This window comes from Ochlerotatus camptorhynchus, unplaced genomic scaffold (assembly GCF_037179485.1).
Source record: "Ochlerotatus camptorhynchus isolate MF236.1 unplaced genomic scaffold, CSIRO-AGI_Acam_v1.1 ptg000063l, whole genome shotgun sequence".
Taxonomy (NCBI): Eukaryota; Metazoa; Arthropoda; class Insecta; order Diptera; family Culicidae; genus Ochlerotatus; species Ochlerotatus camptorhynchus.
Window position 1 is genome coordinate 1,982,567 of NW_027040553.1, and position 27,946 is coordinate 2,010,512.

General features: G+C 39.6%; 1 protein-coding gene and 8 non-coding genes across 9 annotated transcripts; 6 read left to right on the forward strand and 3 right to left on the reverse strand.

Annotated features, from left to right (window-relative positions):
• The first annotated feature begins 66 nt into the window (after nt 1-66).
• Nucleotides 67-27,942, forward strand: Ilp7 (Insulin-like peptide 7). Its single transcript, XM_065216501.1, has 2 exons — nt 67-537; nt 27,684-27,942. Exons 1-2 carry the CDS (start codon nt 237-239, stop codon nt 27,872-27,874), a joined length of 492 nt encoding a protein of 163 aa, XP_065072573.1. The 5' UTR covers nt 67-236; the 3' UTR covers nt 27,875-27,942.
• On the forward strand, nt 1,985-2,056 carry TRNAQ-CUG (transfer RNA glutamine (anticodon CUG)). Its single transcript has one exon. It is a non-coding gene; the product is annotated as a tRNA-Gln (tRNA).
• On the forward strand, nt 2,605-2,676 carry TRNAQ-CUG (transfer RNA glutamine (anticodon CUG)). Its single transcript has one exon. It is a non-coding gene; the product is annotated as a tRNA-Gln (tRNA).
• Nucleotides 10,121-10,192, forward strand: TRNAQ-CUG (transfer RNA glutamine (anticodon CUG)). The gene has a single exon. It is a non-coding gene; the product is annotated as a tRNA-Gln (tRNA).
• TRNAQ-CUG (transfer RNA glutamine (anticodon CUG)) lies at nt 10,959-11,030 on the reverse strand. The gene has a single exon. It is a non-coding gene; the product is annotated as a tRNA-Gln (tRNA).
• TRNAQ-CUG (transfer RNA glutamine (anticodon CUG)) lies at nt 13,225-13,296 on the reverse strand. Its single transcript has one exon. It is a non-coding gene; the product is annotated as a tRNA-Gln (tRNA).
• TRNAQ-CUG (transfer RNA glutamine (anticodon CUG)) lies at nt 25,937-26,008 on the forward strand. Its single transcript has one exon. It is a non-coding gene; the product is annotated as a tRNA-Gln (tRNA).
• TRNAQ-CUG (transfer RNA glutamine (anticodon CUG)) lies at nt 27,178-27,249 on the forward strand. Its single transcript has one exon. It is a non-coding gene; the product is annotated as a tRNA-Gln (tRNA).
• Nucleotides 27,372-27,443, reverse strand: TRNAQ-UUG (transfer RNA glutamine (anticodon UUG)). The gene has a single exon. It is a non-coding gene; the product is annotated as a tRNA-Gln (tRNA).
• Nucleotides 27,943-27,946: the final 4 nt, after the last annotated feature.

Consider the following 27,946-nt stretch of genomic DNA (forward strand, 5'->3'; position numbering starts at 1 on the left):
TCTTGGACTTCGGTGGTCAGCCACCATTGTATAAAAGTCCAGCAAAGGGCAACCGGCGGTCTCATTCCGGTTCGATCCCGGCCACGGATCAGTACAGTACCTAGTCGTCCGCTAAATTGCTCTTTTCTGCATTTTCTGTGCTTGCTTGTGTGGGGAAAGCTAGTGATGAGTCTGCCACCGTCCGAGGCGGTAGAGTGTCCTAATTGGATCTGAATTGGAATTTCAAACAAGTGGTGATGTGGTTTCCGCTGTCCACGGTGACGGCGGCCCTGTGTGTCCTGATGGACACGGCAGTGGACGTCGCTGGGGCCAGTAGTGTCAGTGCCGAGGATGCCCTCGAGGTGACATTCAGCGAGCGGACCCGGGCCGATTGGGAGAAGGTTTGGCACGAGGAGAGCCACTCGCGCTGCCGGGACAAGCTGTTTCGGCACTTGTACTGGGCCTGCGAGAAGGATATCTATCGGATTTCACGGAGAAACGATGACTACGGTGCCGGCGCATCAATGGGGCTCAGCAGCGTCGGGAAGCGAGCGAACGGTGAATATTTCGGTGTTGAAGAACGGGAATTCTCGGGAGTGATTATGGTGAAGAGTGGGTGAGGACTCTGATTATCGGTAGGCGTTCAAATTTTGAGGTGAAAATTTAGTTTGATGTGGATTGCGCGTTCAGCTTTATATAACAATCGACGAGGGTCAATGCAACCGGTTCGGTCACTTGAGATATGTGTGTCATTTAAATTGTTGCTCAGCTAGGGTAATTTGCCAATTGTTTACTGTGCAGCATTTATCTATGACCATAAAGTTTACGAATCATGTTGACATGCTAATCAGTGATCAATCGTTGAATGATTTAACATGTGAGCATGAGCATTATTTGTATAATAAATTATAAGAACATCCAAGGTCACACTTGTATAGTTTGTGTATAGTTGTTGTATAGTGCTCGTAAAGGCCCAAATCGCAATGTGAGCGGAAGCGGAACGGAAAAGGATAGTTTGACAGTTGTCACAAATGACATCAAGGTGTCTAACTGAAGTCGATTTGGTTATAACTAGTTTTCAATCCGACAAGTAGGTTTACTCAGATCGGGCTTCTCCACTTCCGCTGTCATTGCGCTTGGACCTTAATTATTATACAAATAATGCTCATGCTCATAGTAGGTCTTACAAGGGTATCCCCGGCAATATTGTGATAAAACACGTTCTAAGTATTTTTGACATTGTGCATATGATTTCAGGCGATTTCTTCATTTTTCAGCTAATAATCTTCAGTTGTAAAATAAGCTATTAGGTACTAGCTCAAAATGCAATTAAATTAATTCATCTATGCAGGAAAATGTTGGTTATTATTTTATCAATCGATGAATTGCAAAACATCTACCAACCATGCAACATTTACAGAAAAAGAAAGAGTGTTCAATAATTGGATCACATTTCGACTGCTGCTCCTGGATTATTGTCTAAAGGGATAACGCCTAAAGGTATGCAACGTTTCAAATAAAACAACTGCTGCGTATATTTTACTTCTCTTGTTGACTGGTTCAATAAAATGATTAATTGATTGATTTCTTTATTATAGATACTGTCAGCCGTTGGCTGGTTCGTCTATTTCAATAAATTAATAAAATAACTTATATCGTAAGTACACTTTAGCGAACAGTTACGTTTAATAATCAAAAAGAACCACGTCTTACTGAACACATTCATCCTAAGATTCATATTTTATGGGTGTACAATAATTACATACGATTATTGCACATATAACATCAATGCAAATGGGCTCTGAGGCGCATTCAAAAAAGTTATTAAAACGAAAGCTTCCATGAATATACACTGCTTATTAGCTCTGGAAATGCTTTATCAATCACATTGAAAGGTTTCTTGAGGAATTTCTACTTCAAAAACGCTGTCAATCTCGTGCTTAGCTGTGGAACAATTGGCGAATTGCGCTACAAAGTCTTTATTTTCCTACAACTATCCATCAATGGTTCCATGGTGTAATGGTTAGCACTCAGGACTCTGAATCCTGCGATCCGAGTTCAAATCTCGGTGGAACCTGCCCCGAAAATCTATTTTTGGAACTGGTTAGGAAACGAAAAACAAAAATGCAACTTTGCTCTCAGATTGTAAAAAAGTTGTTAATCACAGACATGATCTGTTGGTTGTCGTCATTCTCATTAAATCAGTTGATTAATCGAATTGATCTAGTGCTCACTTTCCTCTCTCAGCTCAGCTCACAGCTGTCTGTCTGTCCACCACCCTGTGTGCACATGATGTATGGTGTGTTTGCTTTACTGGGTTGATTTATTTTTCTATTTTGGCTTGCATTTTCGACGGTATATTTAACCGTTAACCCTGTACACATAATCTGCAGTAAGAGGCAGTTCATGAACTACGTAGAAAACGAGGAAGAAAATTAGTTTTTGTTGAATTTTAAATTTTCCTTTTCCCCTGAGTTGCTACCACTTTTCTTCGGTGAATTCCTCTTAATTTAAATGTAACATGCTGTAACTTTTACAATGCTTATTTACAATCAAATCGCTCTTCATTTTATCTTTCATAGGTCCTTGTATAATTTTATATAAATTTCAATCTTCATCACATCGGGTTCCATGGTGTAATGGTTAGCACTCAGGACTCTGAATCCTGCGATCCGAGTTCAAATCTCGGTGGAACCTGCAAGGATATATCTATTTTTGGAACCTAAATTAGGAGAATCATAGAAGCTGATGAACCATGACCAATTTAATTTATACAAGATTTATATTATTGCTGATTCACAGAAATCTTAGCATGCATCGACATTTCTCCAATAAGAAGAAGTAACATTCGCAGCTTTCAAACATAAACACAACACGGAACAAATCACACAACCGGTTAATAACTATCATTCTTCGAAGCCTCGGTAGAAGACGGATCCGAACTGCTTGATGCATTCGATCCGATCCGCCGTATTATCAATTGTATCACTCAGGCTATATTGGAAATAATTGTGGAGATGGGTGTCCTCATGAAATGAAGTAGTGTAGTAGTCCATAGGTTGGTTGGAGGATCTTCTTGTGCCATTGCGCTGAAATGCAGTTTTCGTTTACCTTTCTATTCAAATAGCTTCAGATTTCTTCAATTTCTCTCGCGAACTTCCAACTGACTTGTTTTAAATGTTGTCTTGAATGTGTTGTTATCATGCGAACCAGGTGTCCAACTCGGTCTTCAAGGAACGATTTTGGTTCAGTGTTCGAAAATCCCAAAAGCAACTGTCAGTGACGGTTGTCAATTTCGGTTGCCAAATACGACGCGAAATGCTTATTTTTCTCTGAATACATGAAAAACGATTAAAACTGGGTTAATCAGCAAAAATATATAATCGATAATCACCTTACTTAACCTATCCAATCTCTCATATAGGGAAAATGTATGTAATGTCGGCCTAAATGCCCCTAATTTGGGCCCATACATAAATTCAGCAAACGATTAAATTTTCAATTGCGAGCAAAAATATCCATTAGTACTGTCCCAATGATGCGTTCATCTAGATAAAATTGATAAATGGCAGATTTTTAGCGATGGGCCCAATATTAGATCCATAGGCCCACATTAGTGCCATTTCTTCTATATATGTGATGGTTTATTGATTTTTATTTATTTTGCCAATTCAACCCCCACTGCCCGGCAGTGTTATTATGGAAGAAAGTCACCCACATTTTCTTGTTTGCGGTAATTACAGACAGTTTTAGTACAGACATTAGAAGATGATAGCTCTATTGCAGGTCCAGCAACCCATTTCAGAACGTCTGGAGAGTCATGTCCATTCCGAGGTTACTTTCACTTACAATAAGCCCCACATGTATGCACCACCGTTATCTTTTTTTTTTTTTTTCCTTTGGTTTGTTTTTTCCGTCGATCTTGTTTTCCGTGCTGAGCACCAATGCTACCGACGTGCCAGGAAGGCAGCTCCCACACCTGGACCCTACCTATCGACCCATCAACTCATGAACCGGGGACCAACGGCTTTACTTCCCATCCGAAGGAAGGCGTGATCAGAGATGTTATGCCTCAGAACATCCCGGCGGCGCCGACTGGGATTGAACCCAGGCCTGCTGGAGTGAGAGGTAATCACGCTTACCACTACACCACCGGCGCCGTTACACCACCGTTATCAAACGGATATTGGTATTACATACACACTTCCAGGTTTCAAAATACTCTTCTCAAACCTGGCGCGTATTTAGTTTAATTTATAAAGAATAATTGGCCCGGTCTCACTGTTCCGCTGGTTTGCTGCCATTGATTGCTTCCGTAGATCGTCCTTGGCCGGGTTTGAACTTTTCTTCAGTATGTCCTGATTATAGCACTTTTTTACGTAGGACTACGTCTGTGTTTTCTATATGGGGGTACACTTTGTGAAAACCGAAAATGGAATATGTAACAAAATTATGAAAGATTTAGAACGTTAATAACTCAGCTGCCCCTAGACCAATTTCAAAAAAAAAAATATCGCCAATCGATCAGATATATTTCTACGCAACTGTTAAATTTAAGACTTTATCATTTTTCAAAATGTCACTATTGAAAATTGCACGAATGTGGAACTGTGGCTTTGATAATTAAAATTATCACCGATTGCCTGCAAAAAACGATTTTCCTAACACAGATTTCAAAGTTAAATTCCATCCCGGCTCACCGCGTGGTAAGTGGTGGTGTTCTCCAGTACACAACGAAAGGCTCCCCGCTAGCAGCTAACTACCAAGGCTGGCCTCAACAGCTGATCGAAGTCAGTTCAAATCACCGTATGTGGTGGTGTTCGGTCGGCGCGTGGCATTGAACATTGTTCTGCAGTACACAACAAAAAGGCTGCCTGCAATCAGCGAGCTGCAGCCCACATGAGCATCCATAGAAGGAGGAAGAAGCCGCACCGCTATTGATCGGAATCAGTAGCTTTTCGTGAGTCGCTGTGGGTCATTTATGCCAAGCGCATCATAGTAAAAAGTATAAACTGAGAGAACCCCGCTCAAATCCCTATTCCTACACAAAACACAAGCTCCTGCTGCAGTTAACAAAAAGATTTATTATATAAGACCACGTAGTCCTACGTCACAATTGCGTATAGTTTTTTTTTTCTCGTTTTCACGATGTTAAAACCGAGGGGGACGACTTTATCTACGATGCAAAAAAGATTGTGTTTTGCTGTGGCTAGCTGGGCGCACGCTGAGTAGATAGAAAGAAGATTTATGACGATTCTGAAGATTTCCTGCAAAAAATTGATGAGCGGTGCTAGTAGATGCGACAAATGAAAGAAGATTGCTCGAAGATTGATTCGCTAGTGTGAGATTTGTGGACCATCTAAACTTGAGATTTAGATGTGTCGCCCCCCTCGGTTAAAACGACAATAATCTGATCCACATTGCTGGACTGCCAGATTCTCTCGATCAGTGATCGATGTTGTCCAAAACACGACACCAGAACTTTTCACAAACTTTATCAATTTAATGGGTCCACCGCTAAAAATCTTCATTTTCAAAGTATCACACAACCGAAAAAGAATTTAAGAGATGAACTAGCCTCAGGCTAAAAATCTCTATAATAAAGAAAAAAAAAAAAAAAAAAAATAAGAAAAAGAATTTTTGGACGGAAAACACGCAGAAAAGCTCATAAATATCGTGACAGCGCAAGAAACTCTACCATTCGCGAACAGATCCTACTTCGATCCGCTACTTTGCAATTTTATATGCAAGGGATTCAACTCTGCACACCTTAATCCGTTCCGAGTGATCGAGCTGTACCGAAAGCTGTGCCAAGCGCTATGCCGAACGTGGTTTCAATCAAAGTGTGCTTATCAATATGTCAATATTCCATGAGTTTGGATACCCCGAGAGTTATTACTTTTTACAATATTGTGTTTACATTCTCAATTTATCAGATGGATCAAGGCAAGCATGCGGCTTCCCTTCATTCTCATTAGTGCTAAAGCCCTCTAGTTAAAGTATGAACGACTGTCACCACAAAACTGTAAAAGCTGTTCCAATCGAGCAAAGCGGTGCATTTTGACGGTTCGATTGGAACAACTTTTGACAGACGTCCATACTTTTACTGTAGGGCTTTAATTAGTGCGTTTACGGAAGAGGAAGCCATCAAACCTGTACGGTGTTCAACCCGTTCAGCAGATTCCGGCTCGATGTCCCTGCTGCTGATTCCTTGCAGATGTACAGAAAAGAAGGCGTAACCCAATCGATGATGGATGAAATTGCCACCTGCTCCTTGTAAAATTATTCCCGACTAAAATAACTCCGAATTTGAACGGGCGAGAATTCAATCCCATCCTAGGAGCAACATCCTCGGGCCAGTTTTTAATAAAGCCTCAAATCAAATTTTCAGTAATTAGCAAGGCATTAAGGCCCAAGCGCAATGAAAGCGGAAGGGGAACGGCAGCGGCAACGAAAATGCCCGATCTGAGTAAGCCTACTTGTCGGATTGAAAACTAGTTAAGGCCGGCGCACAATAGATACGTTTTCAGGATTTTTGACAGTTAACCCATGCATTATCTGTCAAAAAACCCGAAAACGTATCTATTGTGCGCCGGCCTTTAGAATCAAATCGACTTCGGTTAGGCATCTTGTGACAACTGTCAAACTTTCCGTTTCCGTTCCGCTTCCGCCCACATTGCGTTTGGGCCTTTACAGTTGACCGATCGGTAGACCACACACTTAAAAAAATTGATGTAAATTTTGGTGCTCTGAGACTGACATATACGAGCGTCAATTTTGACATAAAATTGAGTCATAATAGACGGAAAATTCAGCTCAATCAAACGTATTTTCGAACTTTTCAGTCTCGGAGCACTTAATATTACATGACATGTGTGTTTACGTCTCATCCTTTGTGTCAAAGATGGATTCCGTCACGTGTAAAATTAGGTATTTCTAAGTGTGCACCCATCGTTCTGGGGTCCCTTGATACGAGCTAGTTCTACAGAAAGATGATGACAGAGATGCATCAGCAAAATTACCAGATCTGGTGAAGGGGATATGCTTGATGTCGGACTCGTGGAATAGAATGTAATTGCATTTTTAACTGCAATGATCCGTTCCTATAAATCCTATACTATTGCATTAAGGCGAGCATTAAGGCAATCATACTTCGACCCAGGTGTGATCTAATAGTACGTTCAGACTACAGAGTTATAACATGTTATAGCGCTATCTTGATGGTGGTTTCTGTGTTGCAATTATTTGACAACCGTTATAACATGTTATAACTCTCCAGTCTGGACAGCGTTTAAGAGGAAGAGGTGACAATTGGCTTCTTCCTCTTTTATTTCTATCTCTATCTCTATCTTTATCTATCTCTATCTCTATCTTACGCACATGAAATCGGCCAATCAGGAGCTGGTTCACGTTTGACAGAAAAGTGGTTCATTTTCGCCCCCGTATTGTCACCTCTTCTCTTAGAGTGTGATGGAATATGTGAGGTTAATATCTATTGACTTCTCCCAGCAGTACTGTGACTTCATTCAAAATTATATGGTCATCCCTATCCAGCTTTCCATGCTCGGTAATGACGGCCTGTTTGTATGAATAAATGTATCCTTCACTGTGCTTTTTGACGATTTGCTTGGGACAAATAGGCTAGTCAAGTAGTGAGTCAATTTAAAATCGTTAGTTTTCACCGGTTGCTACAATCGCCGTCAAACCGGTCACCTGTTCCTTCAGCGATTCTTTGATCACCACCATCACCACAGCCTCGTCAAATACTCCAAAAAGCCAAGTTGCTGAGCCGTCTTCAAGTCGTCCCTGTTCACCGGCCGTTTCGCACCGGCATACTGGACAACGTTGGTGTGGAACTATATATTGATCACCCAACACGGAGTGGTTGGAGATGCTGGTTGTCCAGCCAGGTGCTGGCTGTAGAAACAGAAAGATGCTGACTCGCACTGAGTAAGCTGCCATTGCTCGTGTGTTCAAGTGTGGCACCACTCTGGTCATCGTACACGGCAAAGAAGACCGTTCACGAACCATCCGGTAGCGAGAGAATGTGTCCTTCATGTAGAAACGTTAACCTTTGTGTACAGCCCGATCCCACCTTGTAGTAGTCATTTAGGCAACTCCTTCGAGGTTTCCGGTTCTGACAGTGTTTGACCCATGGTTGGGTTTTGATGACTTGGTGCAGGGTTGATCAAAAATAGTGCGAAGACGATCCAGCGATTAGATACACGGTAAGAAAAAATACTCAAAATTAAGTTAAAAAAAAACTCAACGTTGGGTTCTATCATTTGAGGTCCGCCGTTGAGTGAATCAGAAAAGCGGCGTTGGTTAAAATTTACTCAACTATTGAGTAATAATAAATGAACTCAATTATAAGTTTATTTTCATTGAGGTTGCTGTTATGCGCCTTTAACCATTTCATTTTCACAAGCGTTGATAGACGAGTGGTCAACACACGGGCCCCGTAATCTCAACGTCCATGGTACGGTTCCACTCTGCTCCGTTTTATTATTTTTTTGTCAACTTGGTGATTACTCAAAATTGAGTTTTCTTCTTTAACTTAATTTTACCTAGCCCCACGGAAGCCACGTGATGAGTGAAAGGAACTCAATTTTGGGTACTTTTTTCTTACCGTGTAAGCTGCAGCTGATACACTTGCTGTTATTTAATTTAAAGCTAATCTTCAAAGCTTCTCGTTTGCCCTTATCTTTCTTATGTCAATGAAAAATGACTCAGGCTATCATTGGAGTTCAATCTAAGGCAGCAGCAACAACGAAATAGCATTTTTTTTTTCGTTCCGATATGGAGAGATGATTTTCCTGCAACAGCTTCCAATTGGAAAATTTGCTCCGGTAAAGGCTCCAGTGCAGATTCCGAATATTGAATTAAGAATACAGGAACTAATTAGTGTGCTGTAGATAACCGAAGAAATTCGAATGTAAATCCAGTTAAAAATACGACAAGTAATTTTCCTGGGCGAAGCGAATTTGTATACTTTGAAAAGAAACAGCTGTCATCCTGAATCAACCTAACGCTGTCGCCAGATATACCAAATCAATTTGTATTCCACCACTCATACACTTCAAATACATAAGGCACACAACAGGGCAAACACATACTCGTTCGACACAGTACCGGCACAATGCGGCACACTGTAAACAGCGTTTATATAAAAGCAGCTGTGCCGAGTGACTGACCCCTTGACCCTACCTTCTTGAAGTTCCATAAAAAATATCAAAATATTGTTCCACGGCAGAGTTCGAGTGGTTATAGGAAGCGTCATTTTTAACCACTCGAATGACATGAGGCATTATTACTATTTTTGCCATTGTCAACGAAAAAATCTACTAACTACAATGTTATCTTATCATTAAATCTGTTAATTTATTTGAAGTCTCATACCTATGAACTGTTATAGTACATGATTGTACTAATGTTGCATTCCTTTAATTTTAATCATGTCTGTCATAAGTATCCAGCATTTTACGAGCACTGATGGCCGCCACAATCTGGCTGAGATTCTGGTAGGGAACATTCGATTTGATGTTTGGGTCATGTCGTTTGACGTATAAACGATCAAATTTGACCGTTTACAGGTCAAACGACACAAGCCAAGCCTCAAATCATATGTTCCCTACCAGAAACTCAACCAGATTATGGCGGCCATGAGCGCTCGTAAAATGCTTGATAATGAAAAGTACCTAATAAAGCAGTTTTTAGTTTTCCAAATCTAGCAAAAGATAGACACCTAATGACAATAACAAATCGAAACTGCTATAACTTTGTGATTCTTGTCCACTTTGTCATTTATTTTGACCCGATTTTGCCAGGCCCCTTTTTGAAAATCTTTTCTAATGTTCTACGAAAGCCATGCGTGTGATCTTATTGCACATCAATCTTGAAGTTGCATGAGAAAAATTTGGAACTACGGCTATCTGAAATTATTGAACGATAAAAGTCTGATGCGCGGAGAAGGGGCTGACAAAATCGGGTCATCACTGTATTACAAATTCAGGGCAACAATTTCAACGCAACTGACGACAACCACAGCATGCTATGACAAAGCTGCCGATGTCAAATAATCTGACGCCAGATGCTAGCTTTTATCTGAACTGGCAATAAACTATCATGTTTTCCCCACCGGGGTTCCATGGTGTAATGGTTAGCACTCAGGACTCTGAATCCTGCGATCCGAGTTCAAATCTCGGTGGAACCTGTCACTAGTGACTATTTTTGGAACCACATGGAATCGAAGATTAGAAATTTTGGCTCAAGATTCATTAAATTAAAAATCGGTGTGGATCTTGTGGAACTGATTTTTGTGAATGAATGTGTAAAACCAAGTCAAGTCAAATCACAATGGCCACAATCACCTGTGGGGTAAAATTATTTTAATTTATTTTATTATTTCCAGTGAGGTAATTGTATTGACACATATTTGTTGTTTATTGATTTATTTGATAAGGCTCAATCGAATTAACTTTACAGAGCCGAGGATTCTTGTTCACTATACCATACATCTTAAAACTATAGTCAAAAGGTACAGCACAATAAACACTTTATTTTCCGCTATCCAATCAGCCTCCTCCATCAGAACGGGAGCCGCTTCCAGTAGTTTTATTGTATAGCAGTATCGCCAATGAGGGGCAGAGCGATTCCATTGCAGCAATGGACGCAAAATGTGGTCAGCAACTTCAGCAAAAAAAAAATACTGAAGATTCAGTAAAATGCTGTCATTTTGATAGAAATTCAAATTTCCAGAAATTTAAAAACGCACGGAAGATGGAAAATGGGTGAAATGAACTTAATTTTAGGTTGTTGTTTTTTTTTCATTCCGTGCAGTGTGATCACGTTGCCAGACAAAAATTTACAAGTCTACGTCAGCCAGGGAGGAATAGGTATGTTCGATCTAGTCTGGGGCTCTGTCTGTAAAATCTATTTTATCCCGATCCTAATCGGTTCCAAAAATAGATACTTTGGGCAGGTTCCACCGAGATTTGAACTCGGATCGCAGGATTCAGAGTCCTGAGTGCTAACCATTACACCATGGAACCCCGTTGGTGAAAGACAAAATTGATATGACAATTTAAAATTAAAGCGAAATTGATATGAATGTACGTACGTAAGTTTGAATCACGATAATTTGATTAACGTTTTCAATTTGATTAATGTTAGATCTTATCTTTGGCAACACGTAGAGCCCCACTCTGTGTGTTTCACTGAAGGTGCACCTGAGAGCGCTCTTGAGTGCATCTTCAGTGAAAACACAGAGTGTGGCTGTACGATGCGGAAATTTTGCATTTTAATAGGGAGATTAATAGCACTAAACTATTTATTTTCACATAGGTTACCTAAAAATTCAATTGGATTTAACGTAAGCATTTTATAATAAAGAGTAATGGAAAAGCCAAAACAACAATCCATCACTGTTTGGCACTATCTATTTATTTATTTTGTCGTCAATCAGATATAGACCATTTTTTACAAGTTACAAGTCATGTGTTAAAATTACGAATAGAATTAAAGTACTGCTTTAATCTGGTTTTTGTCCTACTGAGTCAATTCGATGCGATACTATATCGTTCACAAACGAAACCATTGCAAATTCACGACGCGCTTCAATGTTTGAATGTTGATGAGCATGCAGCGTGCATCATAAGATGGAAGAGGAAATCTTGTCCAACCTAATTTATGAAGAGAAAATAGTAAGAATTGCTTTTGCACTGATTCTAATCGTTCCTCATGCGTGAATGAAAAAGGTGACCAAACTATGCTGCAATATTCAAGTATTGATCTTACATATGAAATGTACAGCGATTTTATTGTATACGGGTCATGAAAACTGTAACTGAATCGTTTGATAAAGCCAAGCATATTATTTGCTTTGTTGATAATTGTATTGTTTAGTGAATGCTAGTTTTGAATCAATTATAACTCCTAAATCCCTAACTCGTTCACACTTTTCTACTGCCTGATTTCCTAATACAATTGTATTTTCTGGTTTGTTTCTTTTTCTACTAATAGCTATTGATTTACATTTTTGAACGTTTAGTTGCAGGAGGATTTTGTTACAACGAACATAGAATAAGTTTATTTCAATCTGGTATGTCTGTATATCCTCTTTATTTCTTATTTCTAGAAAGAGCTTTATGTCATCCGCATAGATTAAAACTTTTATGTTTTTAAGAATAAAGGAGATGTCGTTTACAAATAAAATAAACAAAAAAGGGCCTAGATGCGAGCCTTGGGGGACTCCAGAAGTAACAGTAATAGGGTTTGATTTTTCACCTTTGAATCTAACTATTTGTTGGCGATTAGTTAAATATGACTCAAGCCATTTGAGAAGTCCAGGTTCAATTCCTATTTTTTGTAATTTGAAAAGAAGCATGGGTATATCAATAAGATCAAATGCTTTGCTAAAATCGGTATAGAGTGCTTCTACATGGTTTCCATTATCCATCATCCATTTCCATCAAACTCAGATTCCCTTTGAATTGTTGCCAGAATTCACTTGGATGCAGTGAACCACATAGCAACACTACTACTGGATTGTACTAGCATTTTCACCAAATGTACTAGAATGTTTTGGTTCTATCTATTTCACTCTACTCAAAACTGAAATGCATAAAAAATGATACACTCTTTGCACACTTTCAAAGATCATTACTCACAAAATCAACTTTGTCCAAATCCAAACAAAAGTACTAGCCCATCTGGTGGCTGATGGCACAAGCTTCTAAGGAAATTCTATTACTGTGAACCGCATTATTTTAATTGATTTCTTCGCCAGTTAGTCGTCTGTCAGAGTCTAAGACCAGAGGGTCCCGAAGAAACATGCTCAACTTTTTGGCTCAGTTCTGGTACTCTCTTCGGTCCCAAGCTAATCGATGCTCCCCTCGAAACATAGGAAAATCCACGAACTCCTCATTTCATCTGTCAAACTTTCATAGCGAATGAAAAAAAAAACATAGTGCAGTACTAGAATTTCGACTAGAATGGGGGTACGTTTATAGGTGTAATTGGGACCAATAGGCTAGTCAAGTAGTGAGCCAATTTAAAATATTTAGCTTCGTATTGATGGTTGACATGCACTAAAAACTAAGGACACGGGATATACTACAATAGATCAATTTACTGGTCGCATTAGTGTTAGGTCCCGAACAGAGGAAAAATGGTATGTGAAATGTCAAATTTATCTTCGTGAGCCAGAGTTGCAAAGTTTTCGATTCCAAAAATAGATACTTCGGCAGGTTCCACCGAGATTTGAACTCGGATCGCAGGATTCAGAGTCCTGAGTGCTAACCATTACACCATGGAACCTCGTTGACAACTGGCAAAATGTATCTGCTAATATAAAATTAAAAGCGAATTTTATATGAAATTAAGTACCTGCGTACATTTTAATGACGCCAATTTAAGTAACGCTTTCAATTTGTTTTCAGATTGGAAACACGTAATTTTTAACTTTTTGTTGCGTATCTCAGAGTTTCAGGCAGAGTTTATTAAATGAAAATCTTCAAGTCAGTTTCATTGACAATTCAAACGCTTACAAAAATAAGAACAACATTGAATTACATTTAACAACGTTGTGTAATTTTAGATTAAAGACCATATGCAATGTTCAGACTATCTTGATGGCATTTTTCTTGTCGATAGTTAGTCGCAGTAGGCTCTGCCCGTGAACGGTTGGTTTTGTTTTCGCTGTCACATATTTATTGTGTTTTCCGAGTGCTTTTCGACTTCTACAAGGCCAAAATAATATTCGATTTTGCTGGGCTGCACGCGTGGAAATGAAATTTCATCACGTTACTCTTGCAATAACCCCCTTTTGGGGATTTTTCTTATTAGAGATTTGTATAGATTTTTCTCCTTTAGCTTACTTAAATCTTTGGTTTTTATTAGTTAGGTAGGTTTCGATTCAACACATTGTAGTTTCATTTTTATACCTATGATCTTGACTTTTTTACCTAGGGGATGAGTACTTAAGGGGGTTAGATTTTGATAAGTTCTTTAGTGGGAATGACACTGATGAAGACTGCACATTGTAGTCGAAATACGTATCTGTCATGGATACCAACATTAATTAAGTGGAATTAAATGGAAGATAAACCTTTTTGCTGTTTTATTTAGCATTCCGCTAACAACCCAATTTCATTACTTCATCAAAAACGAAATTTTTGAATTTTTTTTAATATTTGACATTGCTCAATGGTGCAAACATTATCACGCATACGATATTAAACATTACAAAAGTTTTGACAGAAAACGCTCAATTTAAATTCGACGAATCGAGATTCGAATGCTTGTTTGGTCACTTTTGTTTTTGTGTTGATCCAAGTAGTTTTGATAACGTTTTGATTGCGCATTCTTGTTTTTTTTTTAAAGGTTGATTTTTGTCCCAGTCTTGCCTTCTGTCGTCACTTATTTTGTCATTTTGTCTTGTGTATGTGTCTGGTGTATTGTGTCAACTTGTGTAAATTGTCCTTCCCCATCTGTTTTTAAACTCGTTATGTTACTCTCTGTCATGATTAATTTCATTGATATATAAAAATAGTAATATAGGATAATATGGTTATTTCTCGATTACTTTTTCAAACGGACGTATCAGCTCCTGCAAACAATGCACCCGATCGCTGACCCGGCGCAACCGGCAGCCCGCACACGCACACCAACACCACTGTCAGGTAGAGGAAAATTTCCCCTATCTAATGGTAGCGCTAGCACGCATGGGCGAGCCACCAGCTACGCCAAATCGACGATCAAATGCACTGCCCACAAAAGCCGACACGTCCCTTTGAAAAAGTTATCGAGATTTCTACTAATTAATGAATTATTGACAATTGCCTCTCATGATCCTTGGCTCCACTATGATTTTAACTTACCACTATTATTTATCAAATACCTCTCCGAGTATATAACGCCCCGATGCCTTGTTGGTTTCTGGTCTCATTTGGATTGGTCCTGAATTTGTTTGGTATCCTGTTCGAAGTGTTTATATTCTTTATCCTTAGTCCATTGAGTTAGGTTATTTCTTTGAGTTCCAGCTTGTACGTGTCTCACGTCATATTATTCGCCATTCATAAAGACAATGGGTTAAAAGGGAGTAAAACATACATAAAGGTAGATTAGTATTAGTTGTACTTGATCCAAACAATAGAAAGAAGCATACATAACTTAGTAGGAAAATAAAACTAATATATAACTAAAAGTGCAATGGATAAGTGTTAGTTCCGGGATCATTTTAGTGTTAAGAGTTATGTTAGTTTTGATCCGTATTCAGCCCTGCCGGCCCCTCCAGCACTATTTGCAGCAATTGTTATAAGATTATGCGACACTGCTACTACTACTATGTTAGATGTATGACTTGTCAATTTTCGCAACGCAATGTCTTTCAATAAATCACTCAATCAATTTGATGTTTGAAAATATGCTCAAAAGGGTTTAGTTGACATATCATACCTTACCGAAAACTAAAGCACAACAATCCTAATTCTTATTTCAAACCTATCAACATATTTAACACACCTTTCCTAAAACTTCACTTATTCGTAAGCGCCTGATTGAAGATATGATTGCTATTGACATTGCCTGTAATTAACAAATATACTAAATAGATAGATTTATTATAAAACTCTAAAGGTTAGTTGCCTCCCTAAGCGGACCCCGCGTCCTATCTCTTATGTTAATTAACTTTCTGAATTCTTTAATTGATGTTCATTTGATGATTATTTAGTCTTATTTAATAAATAACTGAAATCTCTAATCTACCTACACAATCATAACCCATGCTTTTAAACTAAAATTTAACGTGTTTCAAGTACTTCTGGCTTTGACATGTATTAATTATATCTTTGTTCGTCCCAGGTGATACCTTCAAGTGACTAAAATGCTTCACTTTGAAGTTAGTTTCCAAGCTAATTTTAAATTGTATATTGTATAGGGTAAATGTTCCAATTACGCTCTCACGTTTAAACTATGTCGCACCACAAAAATACATATGGGTATGTCACAATAGAAGCACACCACAGTGGAAATCCCGAGTCATAGTTCAAACACTTATCCCAAATCAAAATGAATCACATATAAGATTAGTTACAATACCATGTACAAAAATGGTGTTCAACATTGTTCCCTGAGTAATACCTCAATGAAAACGACAATGAAAGCTTGTCACGTAAGTAGAAGGAGCACTGTTGGGCACTTTCTGAAATATTTCAATAATATGATTCCCTTGCAAACCCTAATAAATCTATCTGCGTAAAAAAAAAATAAGAGTGATTTGCGGCAAAACCCGCCAGTATCGCACCCAACGTCAGTGCCTATACGTAAGCGTACTACGACGTGGCTCTCAATCAAAGGAGTAACAAGTGTGATACTATCACTGCTAGGCTAGATCTTTGGTTCTCTCATGCAGTGGTTTATCAGAGAGGGGAAGCTTAGAAATCCCCATTGCCTACCCATGGCGCCATTCTATCGCGGCATGAGCCAGCAACGCCGGCCATAAACCTACCGTCTCCAACACTCCACTAAAAATCATGAAATTAAGCCCGTCCACCAGCAACAAGGTGCAAAAATGAGCCAAGGGGAGGGTAAAATGCTTGTGATAGCCGTGTGTGTGTGTTAAATCAAGAGCAAATTTTCATTACGTCGAAAGTAACAAAGGTAAACAAAGTCGAGCTATCAGTGTCAATCGATGCTCCTGCTATTACATTATATTGCTTTTTGACGTAATCACCTTCCGATTAAAATAGTTTTCGATGTTACTTAAGTCACCCGATTTCTATGAAGATGCCGTTTGCCTTAAGTAACAGCGCTGAGAAACCCGTGAAAAGTGCACGTTCGTCGTTTCGCTTTCTCATTATTAAAGTGAATAAATCGAACTGTTTGTTGCTGAGATGATTTCGGTGGTCCTAAAATGATGAATGGGCTGCACGTAAGGAGACGTAATTGATAATTCTCCCGAATATCCTGGTAAATACACTTTGACTTAAGTAACAATAGGGGCCACCAAACGACGTATAATAACTTTTGACTCAAAAACCAGTATTTTTTAGCATGAAAGCTAGCGATTTGCATTTGTATGATTAAAACCCTGCTAAATATGTTAAACATTGCTATCACTATGAGTCCCGGTTCCGGGATATGTAGAAGGGCTAGGACGTCACATTCAATGGCATATCCAACATCAACATTTTTTAGCTAACGTCTCCTTTTACGATTGCACAGTGCCTCAATGTCGAATGCGCTACCAACATTTGGGATCGTTAAAAAGACATATCAGAGAAACACATCCTCTGGATTCTAAAAGCCAAAAAAATTCAGCTCGTGTTTCTAGTGATGAACTTGATCAGCTTGATAACATTGCCCAAGATATTGATCCTGTTGAAAATGCAAATGAAAATTACTCACGTACGTCTTTGGATGAAATTAAGCAGATCGTAGCCATGAGTATTTGCCGGCTGACAGCTTATGTCGAAATTCCTCACAATAAAGTACATGAATCTGTGATGATTTGCGAAAATGTTGTCAATCATGTATCCAAATATCTTGAAGAGCTTACGGCATCATTTTTGAAAAAAAGGGAAATTGATATGAATGTAAAATCCACCATCGATTTTCTGAATGAGTTCAAAACACTTGACTTATTTGGAAGTGTTAGAACTTATAAGCAACAGCAGATATTCCTAAACTCGCTAGCTGTGAACGTTCCTCAGCCATCTCCTAAGTGCATAGGAAGGCGACATCTATGCATACAATTGCGATGGCTACATCGTTTTCAACAATTGGAGCATGTGTATCAACAGTGATTACGAGTACTGCTTCCGGGTGTTGGTTGAGTCGTTTCCGGTGCTCAATGTCAGTTGCCGCCCTTCCGACAAACAGTTCTTTTTGTTTGCTTCCGCTTTGATGGGTATCGGAACCACTAACCACGACCGGTGAAAAATTGATGAGCAGTCTCAAATAATTTTTTCTTTGTTATCCTTTCGGTTCACCTACAACTTGCAATAAGTTTGAAAGAATTAACTTCGCTGACTCGTTGAATAGACAGATTGACGTGTAATAAATCGAATTGCATTTAATAAAAGATCTAAACAACAATTTATTTTTTTATCTAGTTCGTTTATTTGTAAGGCTCAATCGCGTTAGCTTTACGGAGCCGATAATTCATTGTTCTTTGTTTGTAAAAAAATTCACTTAATTCTATGTCTAGTAGGAGTTGGGCCGAATACTCGCGGCTTACTCGAGGTTAGAGGGGTACATTATCGAAGGATAGGAAAAGGGGAGGAGCTTGGGGTAGGGTTTCGTTGTCTCATCAGAGCGATGTCGCCAGTATGAACGGTAGCGTGGTTTTAGATTCGTCTGGAGTTCGACCGGGTATGGTGACCAGTGGGCGACGATGAGACTCATCGAGACGGGAGACAAGGCAGACAAAAACTAATAAAGAGATAAAAAAGACAAACGAATTAAATTCTTATACTAGACATTTGCAGAAACACATAAATTGACTGCATATAGCAGAGAACACGTCTCTGATAGGAATAAAGGGTTGTCTTCCTTGGGCCTCGAGGGTATTCAAAAATCGCTCTCTGGCGGCGTCATTATCCGTACATTGCCAAACTGCGTGATCGATGTCATCGTAACCGTTTGCACACCGACAGATGTTGCTGTCCACGAGGTTTGTTCTATTGAGATGAGCATCTAGCGAGTAGTGGTTGGACATAAGTCTACTCATCACGCGAATGAAGTCACGACTTAAGTCCAAGCCTTTAAACCACGCTCTTGAAGAAACATTCCATTGTCCCAATCGGTTTGCCAACTCGAAAGGGTACTCTGTCGCACTAAATGGTAAAATTCATCGTGTGAAATTTGCCTGTCATAAAATTCGCCTTCCTGCGCGCCCACCTTTGCGAGAGAGTCCGCCTTCTCATTGCCTCATCAGACCCATACAAAGGTAATCATATATGATCTATCAACCAGCAAACTCATCTGCTCCCTTACCTTTGAAAGGAAATAAGATGAGTGCCTACTTTGTTTCATCGACCGAATAGCCTCTATCGAACTGAAACATGTTGGAAATCATCCCCAATGCGAAGTTGATTGCTGCCAGCTCAGCAACAAAAACGGAACAAGGTTCCTGAAGTTTGCGGAAGGCGCTAGAGTTTTCATTGAAGACACCGAAGCCAGTGGATCCACTGAGACGAGACCCGTCTGTAAAATATCTGTTCACGCAATTGACGTGTGTTACCGTTTGGGTAGTTTACCCTATATCACCAGCACTGAGCAATGAGAGTGAGTGTAGGTATCGGCAATCCATACTGCTATTAAGTATGAACGAGCAAGGCCGACTGTTGCTAGCAATATGTTATTGAGTTATCTATAATATTAATCTATTTATTTAACGGTTATGCCGAAAATTATTGTTTATTTATTTAATGTTCTATGTTATAAAACTTAATTTATTAAAAACAAATGAAAATATAAAAAGAAATAGCAGAATAGATTAAAAATACCACTCCAAAGAAACGGTCAAATTAAAATTATCAGAACACAATTTGTTAAACATAAGGTACACTTCCCATACAGACACCACAACCAGGATCGGTTCACAGAAGAGGGAAATAAATGAAAAGTATGACGGGTGGAAACAGGGAGTATGGTCAAATATGAGGTTACTACTGGGTCAGATCGAATGGGCAAGTTCTTTTCCACTTCAGCTCTTCTCGAAGGAGGTTTGGATCATAGTTCACAGACTAGTATCGATATATTTACAGACAAAGTCCAAGTGTTCAAACATTTCAAGTCGAAGTGACTTTCCAGTTAAATAAAGTGGAAATAAAAACCTCAGGAACGCGTTAATCAAAGAATCAGGTAACATACCTAACCCAACTGCCCAGTAGTTTCCATTGTTTTAACCCAAGGACCCATTGTCCTTAGTTTGAGTCTCTGCTGTTCAGCGTTGAGCCACCGAACGCTTTCTAGACCGTCGGAGCGGTCAACCAAGCGAGCGTCGGGAGACACGAAATCGCGTCATTCCTAAACTAGCAGATCATCCGCCGGGTCATCCGCCCAGCGATCCACGATCCAGCACGCCGGCCGGCCATTCACACACCCACACACACACACACACCCTATTATACTTAAGTAACGTGATATCCTAAATAAAAAGTGCCTAAAAGAAGACCGAGTAGAAGGCTATTTGCGCCCTGATCAGCCTCACCATCTCACTCTTTGTCGAGATACGACCTGGGGAAGAGTCGTGAGCTAAGCCAACAAAAGAGGCTGGTGGAAAGCCCACCCCGTTGGTCCCCGTGGCTCTAAACCAGGGACCTGGGGGATTGCCATAATAGAGAGCTCTGCTCCCTCAGAAGTAACACGTGTTTGTACTTTTCAGTAAAAATACGTGGGATAATAATAGTTCGAAGTTGATCTGGAATCCCATGAATCACTTGTTTCATGGACAGATCATATTCAATTGTGGAACTGCGATTGGTAAAGTGAGCACGGTCTGGAGTATAACAAGGAAGAAACATATCCGAGGATATGTAGTGGTGGTAGATTCTCATAAATCGAGATTGTGTGTTCAGCTCAAAAATTTCTTCAAAATTTGCAATTATAAGTGTGTTCGTCACTCCGCATTTGATTAGTATTCTGAGAGAGAGCTCCCAGAAACGGTTCTGGAGGGGTGTTACTCCTGCCAGAACCTCGAGACTCATGTTATGCGTTGAGTGCATACAGCCTAGAGCAATACGCAGACAACGATATTGAATTCGTTCCAATTTTATTAGGTGACATTTTCTTGCCGAGAGAAAGCAGATAGAGCCGTACTCTAGAACAGAGAGAATAGTTGTTTTATAAAGCGTTATGAGGTCTCCCGGATGAGCACCCCACCATGTGCCGCAAATTGAACGGAGAAAGTTGATCCTCTGCTGACATTTTTGCTTCAAATACGTAATATGGGCATTCCAAGTGCACTTTGAATCAAACCAGACCCCAAGGTACTTGAAAGACAATGATTGAGTAATGTTTCTGCCCAAAAGATTAAGATGCATTTGGGCTGGGTACCGCTTTCGAGTAAACACTACCAGTTCAGTTTTCTGCGGCGAGAATTCGATCCCTAGATTCATAGCCCAAGAAGACAAGTTATCTAAGGTATTTTGCAATGGTCCTTGCAAGTCCACGGCATGCGGACCTCTTACGGAAACCACACCGTCATCTGCAAGTTGTCTTAGCGTGCATTGTTCTGCCAAACAGTTGTCGATATCTTTGACATAAAAGTTATAAAGAAGAGGGCTGAGACATGAGCCTTGGGGCAGGCCCATGTAACTAATTCTGGAAGTTGTCAGTTTTCCAAGAGAAAAGTTCATTTGCTTTTCTGACAACAAATTGTACAAGAAATTATTTAAAATTCCAGAAAGTCCACATCTGTGCAGATTGTCTGACAGAATTTCAATGGAAACTGAATCAAAAGCCCCCTTAATGTCCAAGAATACTGAAGCCAATTGCTCCTTGTGCGCAAAGGCCAGTTGAATATCTGTGGAAAGCAGCGCTAGACAATCGTTTGTTCCTTTGCTCTTGCGGAACCCAAACTGTGTATTTGATAGCAAGTTATTTGATTCGACCCAGTGATCGAGTCTCCGAAGGATCATTTTCTCCAACAATTTCCTAATGCACGAAAGCATAGCAATCGGACGGTATGAGTTATGGTCAGACGCTGATTTGCCAGGTTTTTTAATGGCTATTACTTTGACCTGTCTCCATTCAGGCGGTACAATGTTGTTTTCTAGCAAGGAATTGAATAAATCTAGCAAGCGTCTTTTAGCGATATCTGGGAGATTTTTCAGAAGATTGAATTTAATCATATCGCTTCCCGGTGAGGAGTTGTTCGATGAAAGAAGAGCCATAGAGAATTCCAGCATTGTGAATGGTCTATCCAGAGAGCCACCGCTAGGAGACGCTTCTCGAAGAATATTTTGTGCTGGAACTGAGTCCGGACAGACCTTTTTAGCGAAATCGAATATCCATCGGTTGGAGTATTCTTCACTCTCATTGAAAGATGAGCGGTTACGCATGTTGCGAGCCACCCTCCACAAGGTGTTCATTGAGGTTTCTCGTGAGAGTCCTTCGACGAAATTGCGTCAATAACCGCGTTTTTGACGTAGAACTACGTCTTTGTCGACTATACTGGGGTGCAATTCAAAAAATATGTGTGGTGAAGTAGTGTTAGGTTTTGAACGCTTGTAGCTTTGTCATTTATAGATGAAATTAAAATCCAAATACGCCAATCGATAGGATATTATATTACAAACCTGCTGAAATAAATATTTTTCCAGTTTTTCTGTAATAAAACTTTTGAAAAATGTACAAATGACAATTTTATCACTGTTTTCATCAAATAAGTGTTTTTTCCAAACCCAGTCATCATAATCGAGTACCACTTGGTTGCACATAGTTCTGAAAAGATATAAAACAGCACTGCTGTCGCGTTTCTGCTCATTACTGCTTCGGACGGCGTGGCGTTGGTCCTGCAGTAAGTCAGTGGTTAACGGTGACTTGGGTCCCGTTCAACTAAGGGGCTGTCCATTAACTACGAGGGGGTAGGGAGGGTGCAAGTATCACAAAAAAAAATTGTCTACGTAGTTTTAATGAATTGCCCTTAATACGAAACGCGGAAAAGTTATTTATGAAACCAAATTTAGTGTACATTGGTCACAGCAAAATAACTCAACATTGATCAACCGAAGGTAGTTATGTAGGGGAAATTCTGTCAATTCTTAACCATTACATTAAATTTAAATACATTATCTCATGCGTAAGATGAACCGTGGTCTGATTATGCTAACATGAATTGTCGCGAGTTTTGAACCATATCGGTTATGGTTCAACATTGAAATACTTTAAAAATTTAAGATAAAGTATCAATGATGACATACATCCATTTTGCATGGCATGCATCAATGTTGCGTAGTTCTACGTCATACTGCGGTCTAGGACACAACCCTTTAATTTTTTTTTGCTTTGATTAATTGTTTCAGCTTTGTCTCAAGCTTTGAATATTCCTCGAAGTAAGTGGAGGTTTTGTGTCTTCGAAAAGCTTTGAAAGCATCAGATTTTTCTACATACAATTTTGTGCATTCTTCGTCCCAACCAGGTGTGGCTGGTCTCCTTTTAAAGGGTGCACTTGGAACTTTTCTTTTTTGTACTTCCAGTGAGATTTTGTAAATCAAATCGGCTAGGAATCGATATTCTTCCAATGGTGGAAGCGCATCTATTGATTCGACACCGATTGTCACCGCCGTTGCATATTTCTGCCAGTCGATGTTCCTTGTAAGATCAAATGGAACCCGAGATGGTTCTGCAGAGTGAGGGCCACACTTTATTGAAATGATGATAGGCAAATGATCGCTACCATGGGGATCATTGATAACCTTCCACTGACAATCCAATGATAGCGATCTTGAACACAAAGATAGGTCGAGTCGGCTTTCTCGAGCCGGAGGTTTTGCTATACGTGTCGCTTCACCAGTGTTCAAAATAGTCAGGTTGAAATCGTCGCATAAATCGTAACAAATAGCCGCTCTATTGTCATCATATAGATCGCCCCACCCAGTACCATGGGAGTTCATATCACCCAGAATTAATACTGGGATGGAAGAATCGAAACTAGATTCCAGAGTTGACTACGGCTAATGGAGGTTCACTTTTTGATCCCTAAAAGTACTCCTCCATAAGAATCGTTTCTATCCAGGCGTATAATGTTAAAATCGTAGAAGTTGAGTTCTTTATCGGAAGAAAGCCATGTTTCACAGAGAGCAAATATATCACAATCAGAATTGTGAAGTAAAAATTTGAACGAGTCTAGTTTAGGCACTAGACTACGGCAGATCCACTGTAGCACAGTGATCATATCTTCAACCTCGTTCGACGAATTATCCATCGAAAGATATGATTGATGCAAGGAGGAGCCATGAAACAGTGAATTGCTTAAGATATGATTCTAATGTTGGAAGCAAAGCACAAACTAAGCTTCTAAGAGGGTCTTGTATGTTGTAGCAGCTTTTTTGTTTTTCTTATCTTTGATGGGTAATGGAGGAAAATCCTTACTGCAGCCGTGCAGTAGGAGCCTTCGATTTAATTTTTTCATCCCCATTACCCTGGGAATTTTGCAATCCTCTGGGAGTGACTTTAGTTTTCTTACGGCGCACTTTCTAACAACAATTTATATTGTGCGTGATTTTTTTACGAAGTTCCCTATCCTTGACTTCCACTGTGTTTCAGTAAAAACTACCGAAAGAACTGTAATTTTTGGCAGTTGACGACGTTTCTATTTTTACAGATTTTTTTTTGTAAATTTTACCGAGCTTCGGTATTGAGTGATGAGGTAGTAGTCGGTATTTTTTGACAGCTGAGTGTTTGCCGTTTCGTTCCGCAAGTTTGCCGATCGTTCAGTAAACTTAACTTTTACCGAACTCATTACCGAATGTTCAGCTGTTTGAAAGTCAGTAAAATGTTTAAAGTTGGTGTGTAAGTGATTTTAATTATGTAGCAAAAACTATTCATGATCCATCGAATAAAGTTATCACCCATATTCTCGTTTTTGTTCAAACCGTATTTTCCATACAAAAAAAAGTTTTTTTGTATGGAAAATACGGTTGGAACGAAAACAAGAATATGTGTGATATACCATACTCGATTACTTTTTCGAAGGGACGTATGCGATCTTGTAAACAATGCATTTTGTCGACGATTTGGCGTAGCTGGTAGCTCGCTTACGCATTCTAACACTACCCTGAGATATGGGAAATTTTGCTCTACCTGATAGTGGTTTTAGTATGCGTGGGCGAGCTGCCAGTTACGCCAAATCGTCGACCAAATGCATTGTTTACAAGATCGGATACGTCCCTTTACATTTCAGACACAGGCCCTTTTCAATGGTTGATGTCGATTTATGACCCTGTGGAATCGAATTGGTTAAATATAATGCTGAAAATAAACCGTTATAACAGCTTATCGAAAGAGTAACATGATAAAATTTCCTTTCCACACGTGCAGCCTAGCGAAATCGAATATTATGTTGGCCTTGTAGAAGCCGAAAAGCACTCGGAAAACACAAGAAATATGTGACTGTTCACGGGCAGAGCCTACTGCGCACTCATTTCAACACGACACGATGCCTTGTTCGCACTAGAGTCGGTGTATAATGAGTCACGCCAAGAGAAAAACAGTTGAACTCGCATCACGGTTTTCGAAAGATTCCATTTCTTTTCACTTGGCAACAGAGGACTGCTACATCAACTTCAAATGACTTCCAGCGACCAAAAAAAAATAGCGGCTGTTGTAAATCATTATATCAGTGATTTTGTCCAATCATCTCAACAAAAAATAGTATAAATTTTCATTAATGATCGCTACCAAACGTATCCCATGACAATTTAATGATCACTGCGTGTTTATGATCATTTCTTCGATTATATTTTATATTTTATTGCAATACCTTTAGTGGACCTTTCATAGCATCGTAATGTTTGTTTACTTTGCACGATAGGTAGCCGGTTTGACAGTTCAATAGGTAGACTTGGCTTCACTCTTGGCGTGACTCATTATACACCGACTCTAGTTCGCACTACAGCCCTTGTAATATATTAGGTAATCGACAAGAAAAATGCCATCAAGATAGTCTGAACATAACATATGGTCTTTAATCTAAAATTACACAACATTGTGAAATGTAATTAAATGTTGTTCTTATTTTTGTTAGCGTTTGAATTGTCAATGAAACTGGATTGAAGGTTTTCATTTAATAAAAAAAGTTAGAAATTACGTGTTTCTAAAGTTTGTAAACTGAAAGCAAATTAAAAGCGTTACTCAAATTGGCGTCATTAAAATTTACGCAGGACCTATTTTCATATGAAATTTGGATTTAATTCTATATTACCATATACATTTTGTAAGTCACCAACGGGGTTCCATGGTGTAATGGTTAGCACTCAGGACTCTGAATCCTGCGATCCGAGTTCAAATCTCGGTGGAACCTGCCGAAATAACTATTTTTGGAATCGAATACTTTACAACTCTGGCTCGTGAAGATAAATTTGAAATTTCACACCCCACAAACAACATCCCCTCCTACCCCAACCCCCTCCACCCAGTTTGAGATAATTGGCTTTGTTGCTGATAGATGATTACTTTTGCCACTAATCCACTATAAACAGAAAAACATTCTACTTATTTTGATGGGACCCATACAAATTTCCAGCAGAACAATGGTTTAGGTCCTAAGTTACGTTGATCGATTCTCTTCATCGACTTTCTCTTTGGGTAATTATTGATTGGCTACAAACCCATTTGGGCCGTGTTTGCCGCATTAATTGCTAGACAATAGCTTCTTTCATCGAACAGTTCTAGATAGAACTGGAATTAGGGCGTAACAGCTTTTGTAAACAATGACTTCTCTCGATGATTTTTAGGAATTCAAGGCACGCCCACGCAAACCAACATAACCATCAGGTAGAGGAACTCTTCACCTACCCGGTGGTAATGTTGATTTGCGTTGGCGAGACCAGACTTTCTAGAAATCATCGAAAGAAGTCATTGTTTACAAAAGCTGTTACGCCCTTATTCCAGCTCTATCAAGTTCGATGAAAGAAGCTATTATCTAGCAATTAATGCGGCACAGTTACTGTTGAAAATAGCTGGAAATATCTTTACATGACCTTGGGGCGACTGCAGAGAAAACCAACGTAGAGAATCTGTCAATGTTACTTAGGACCTAATCCATTAGCGAGATAGTTTTTTTTTTTAAAGAATTTGAGACTTCCCCTTCTCCATGCGTTTGTTCAACTATTCAGTTCGATTCCATTTTTGGCAACGCGACTATATAAGCTACTAAGGTTTATAACAGTGCTTTGTGGATAATTTTAGCAGCCGCATAATATCGCAAACTGATTTACGAGTTCGATAGATGTTATACAAAGCTGGAATAACAAAAATCACGTTTCCAATCATGGAAATGGCCCTATACCCTCTCTGAAGTTTGATGAAAGTAATCTGTGTAGGTAGCTTTAAACTTTCCAAGCATGCAAAAGATAAGTAGTGACTAATTTACAATGACAATTGATAATTAAATAGAAAATATTCAGTACTTTAATTGTCATTCAACTTTGGCATTTATTTTTGATTAAAAAATGTCCTCAACCACCAACGGGTTCCATGGTGTAACGGTTAGCACTCAGGACTCTGAATCCTGCGATCCGAGTTCAAATCTCGGTGGAACCTGGCTCCAACCCACCTTTTTATTATCCACGCACTTAATCGATTTTTGCACTTATCATCCCCATCGATCATCGATAACAACACCGCATCCCGGAAACGTTTCCCTCCAATAAAAAGAAAAATCAAGGTTCCACCGAGATTTGAACTCGGATCGCAGGATTCAAAGTCCTGAGTGCTAACCATTACACCATGGAACCGCTTTGCTTGCGCCATCGGCTAGAGCCCATCTTTAAATGCAAACAACTCGACATCCACACTTCTCTCGATGCGCCTACGGGTAGATCTCGGCGCAGCAGCAACAACAACAACAACAAACCTCCCACCATTCATTCGTTCGCGTCGTCGTCGTCATCGCCGTCGCCGTCTTCTGATTCGGCGAAGGGTGAAAGTGAAAGTCCTATCTATAAACTCGTCTTGTTTTGTTTGTCTATTTTCAGCGCTACCCTTCCTCTCGCGGTGGACCATTAGCAAGGAGCAGGCGCAAAGCTTTTTGCGCACTCGCCGAACTGGGAAGCGCCGCTCGGGTGGCTCGATAATGGCCGAATGCTGCACCCGGACCGGCTGCACCTGGGAGGAGTACGCCGAGTACTGTCCCTCGAACAAGCGGATCAATCGTTACCGGAAGTAAGCGGTCGGTCGAGGTGGTGGTGGGTGTGGTACTGGGGGCCACATGGATGTTTCGGACGGCGGTTTGAAGGTG

Coding starts and splice junctions, on each gene's coding strand:
- Ilp7 (XM_065216501.1), top strand. CDS start 237: ATGTGGTTTCCGCTGTCCACGGTGACGGCGGCCCTGTGTGTCCTGATG. Junction 538..27,683: donor CGTCGGGAAGCGAGCGAACG/GTGAATATTTCG, acceptor GTCTATTTTCAG/CGCTACCCTTCCTCTCGCGG.